The sequence below is a fragment of the Carettochelys insculpta genome, chromosome 23 (assembly GCF_033958435.1).
Source record: "Carettochelys insculpta isolate YL-2023 chromosome 23, ASM3395843v1, whole genome shotgun sequence".
Classification (NCBI taxonomy): domain Eukaryota; kingdom Metazoa; phylum Chordata; order Testudines; family Carettochelyidae; genus Carettochelys; species Carettochelys insculpta.
In genome coordinates this window covers 6,070,083-6,073,650 of record NC_134159.1, presented here as the reverse complement: position 1 = coordinate 6,073,650, position 3,568 = coordinate 6,070,083, and the positions used below count along the sequence as shown (strand labels likewise).

The 3,568-nt window shown below is 49.9% G+C and overlaps 1 protein-coding gene across 5 annotated transcripts; it reads left to right on the top strand.

Moving 5' to 3' along the window:
• The first annotated feature begins 1,252 nt into the window (after window positions 1–1,252).
• Window positions 1,253–3,019, top strand: ACTL8 (actin like 8). 5 transcript variants are annotated; one of them, XM_075018024.1, is made up of 3 exons: window positions 1,256–1,384; window positions 1,508–1,621; window positions 2,255–3,019. In XM_075018024.1, exons 1-3 carry the CDS (start codon window positions 1,256–1,258, stop codon window positions 3,017–3,019), a joined length of 1,008 nt encoding a protein of 335 aa, XP_074874125.1. The 5 variants fall into 5 exon arrangements, with proteins under 5 accessions (XP_074874126.1, XP_074874125.1, XP_074874124.1 ...); XM_075018023.1 differs by having other exon boundaries at window positions 1,256–1,487; window positions 1,593–1,621; XM_075018027.1 differs by having other exon boundaries at window positions 1,268–1,621; window positions 2,255–2,515; window positions 2,681–3,019.
• The last annotated feature ends 549 nt before the right edge of the window (window positions 3,020–3,568 follow it).

The window sequence follows — 3,568 nt, the reverse complement described above, 5'->3', positions numbered from 1 at the left end:
CACAAAGATGACTCCCCCTGCCCCCGCCCATTCTTAGCATAAAGCACCATGCATGACTCACCAAATAAGACAGCTTTGGGACAGCAGATGACTAGCTGAGAAAGAAGAGGTTGCACCTTCCCTATCCAGCATGTTCAGGACTTAACAAGAGAATTTGCTGGGTGCAGAGTGGTCCAGAGCTCCTGAACCCTGACAGCCCTTCACTCAGGGACTGCTGGAGCCCCCTCCCCACAGTTGCTATGGGGCAGGTAAGGGTTCTGGCTCAGGCTCAGGCTCCAACCCCTTGGCCTGGTACACCTAGTCAACAGATGTTGGACTAGAGAGTGCTGGATCTGAGAGGTGCAACCTGTACAAAAGACTAGTAAGGCTAGGAATCCATATAACAGGTTCAGAAGCAGGCTTGGATCATTAGAGACCTGGTCGGCTTTTCATGGTGAAAGACTTTCTAACCTGGAGTCTCATTTTGGTCAAATGAGCAGGTGGCTTTCTTAGTGTTGGGTTTTTTCTACTCCCAGGGCTGTGTGCTTGGCCTATTGACCAGCTCCGCAGCATAGAACTGGGAAAACAAAAGCTGTAAGCTTGCTTTGTATGGCTTGATTAGCATCCTGCAGTATGTACCTCTTCCACAAAGATTTCTAGGCTGTCCAGCACTCTGCTTTCTTGAGTCCAGTGTGACCTGCTCCCCTTCCCTCTTGCTGGCAAAGCAGATTAGGCCCAAATGCTGCAACAGGATGTTGCAGTCTGTGTCTGGCTGCAGAGTGTTTAGGAAGACTGGCCCATGTGGTGACACTGCCCCCCCACCGCACCCACTCCATGTGGAGCTCTTAAGGTGAGAGCTGAGCCCCCTCCACCCCACCAGCAATGAGTGCTGAGCTTACCACTTCTGGGTTTGGAAAGCCAAGACTAAGCCAATGCATGGGGCCTTACAGCAATGGGAGCCCTAAAGTACAAAACGCCACATCCTCCGGTGTCCTGAAGGGTGTGAATTAACACCATATCTGGAGGGGGAGTGGCAATCATTTGGTCCTGCCTGGGTCAATTGAGCCCATTCTAGCTGGGGGATTAGGGGGCAGCTTTAATCTGATTTGGCTTTTAGTTCTACTGGCCTGCCCTGAAATGAGCGGAAGTGCCACTCCTGAGGCTACCTCTGATAACTGACCAAAGAGGCTTGGAAATAGCTTAGGTCAGGAGCAGTTGACTTGCCTTTTGCCTAAAAGCGTGGTCTTTCTCAGTCTCCCTATTCAGACAAACCAAAATGGCCGATGAAGAAATTGCTGCTCTCATCGTTGATAACGGCTCTGGGATGTGCAAAGCTGGCTTTGCTGGTGACGATGCCCCTCGTGCTGTGTTTCCCTCCATTGTTGGACGCCCAAGGCACCAAGGGGTCATGGTTGGGATGGGACAGAAGGACAGCTATGTAGGTGATGAGGCCCAGAGCAAGAGGGGCATCCTGACCCTGAAGTACCCAATTGAACATGGCATTGTCACCAACTGGGACGACATGGAGAAAGTGTGGCATCATACCTTCTACAATGAACTCCGTGTTGCTCCAGAAGAACACCCTGTTCTACTGACAGAAGCTCCCTTGAACCCCAAAGCCAACAGGGAGAAGATGACCCAGGTGCAGTATTGTAACTATTGTGTGCATATCTCACAGCAACTTAAACAAGTACCTTAGTTCTCTAACACTTCTTTCCCAGAAGCAGCAGCCCTGCCATTCAGCTTTTCTCATGACTGTCATCAACTTTGTTTTGGTGCTGAATTTCTACCTTAAGGTCTCAGGGAGCCAGTCCAACAGCCTGTCCCAAGACCTGTCAAATTAAGGTCTCCTTGAGCCATGAAGAGTTTGTCTATCATGAAACTCTTAATGCTTGCACAGGTAGCAGAAGAGTAGCATCAGAACTCCTTTTTTAGAAGGAGAAGGGAGGAGAGAAGAGGATGGGTGAAGCAGATGAGCTAAAATGTAAAATTCAGAGATGTCTTGGTCAAATGTAGGTCAAAAGGCTGACCATCACTAGAGTGCCTTTGTGGACTCTTCTATGTTGTTTCCTGATGACACCTACTTGCTGTTCACTAGAGGTCCCTGTAGCTCAGAAGGGGCCACCTGATGGCTTTTTTTCTTGGGACTCTTCCCAGAAGAGGCTAATCTTGGTTTGACTGAGATACACGGATTAGTGTTTCGGTCCCAGGTGTGGATGGCTGATTTCTGCCCCCCCCCCCCCACAGTACAGTAAAAATATCTCATTTCTCCTAGATCATGTTTGAGACCTTCAACTGCCCTGCCATGTATGTGGCCATCCAGGCCGTCCTGGCTTTGTATGCATCTGGACGTACCACTGGCATTGTGATGGACTCTGGGGATGGAGTGACCCATGCTGTGCCCATTTATGAAGGCTATGCACTGCCTCATGCCATCCTGCGCTTGGACTTGGCTGGCCGTGACCTGACAGACTACCTCATGAAGATCCTGACCGAGCGGGGTTACAGCTTCACCACCACAGCAGAGAGGGAGATCGTGCGTGACATCAAGGAGAAGCTGTGCTACGTTGCCTTGGACTTCGAACAGGAGATGGCCACAGCTGCTGTGTCTGCTGCTCTAGAGAAGAGCTATGAGCTCCCTGATGGGCAGGTGATCACCATTGGGAATGAGCGGTTCAGATGCCCTGAGGCCCTTTTCCAGCCCTCCTTCCTGGGCATGGAGTCCTGCGGCATCCACGAGAGCACCTTCAACTCCATCATGAAGTGTGACATTGACATTCGCAAGGACCTCTATGCCAACACCGTGTTGTCTGGAGGTAGCACCATGTATGGTGGCATTGCGGACCGCATGCAGAAAGAGATCGCCACTCTGGCCCCCAGCACCATGAAGATCAAGATCATTGCCCCTGTGGAGCGCAAATTCTCAGTCTGGATTGGTGGCTCCATCCTGGCTTCTCTCTCAACCTTCCAGCAGGTGTGGATCAGCAAGCAGGAATATGAGGAGGCTGGGCCATCCATAGTTCACAGAAAATGCTTCTGAACCCTCTAGCAAAATGGAAGTGTGTGCCAGTGCCTGGGCAGTGTATTGTTCCCTTAGGCAGTTTTTTGAAGAAATGATTCCCAATCTTACAAGAGCTGTTGGTGATTTAAGACTGCTTTAGACCAATCCAAACTAAGCAAGTCCTGTCGAATGAACCTAATGCAAGGGTTACCTGTATTGGGAGGCAGTGCACTTCTTACTAGTAACTGATCACAAGGTTGTGGTAAAACCAAGCTGATGTGAGGCTACTGACTTGTCGAAGAGCACTCTCTCTCTTCCCTCATCACTATACTGTCAGTTCTCAGGGGAGTACAGACTGGTGCATGACTAACTATCCCATAACACCTCTTCAGAGGCTGGCAAAGGCTAATTGCCACTGTCTCCTATATACCAGCAGGGATTAAGGGGTCAGTTTGCTTTTTCTGCACAACCCTAACTAAGAGCTAGAGTAGCCTTTAGCTCCATAGCTAATTGCACAGGCTGTTATAGTCCTATTTCGCTGAAGACCATCTCTGTATGTTGCCCTAATGATCACTGAGGATGTGAGTT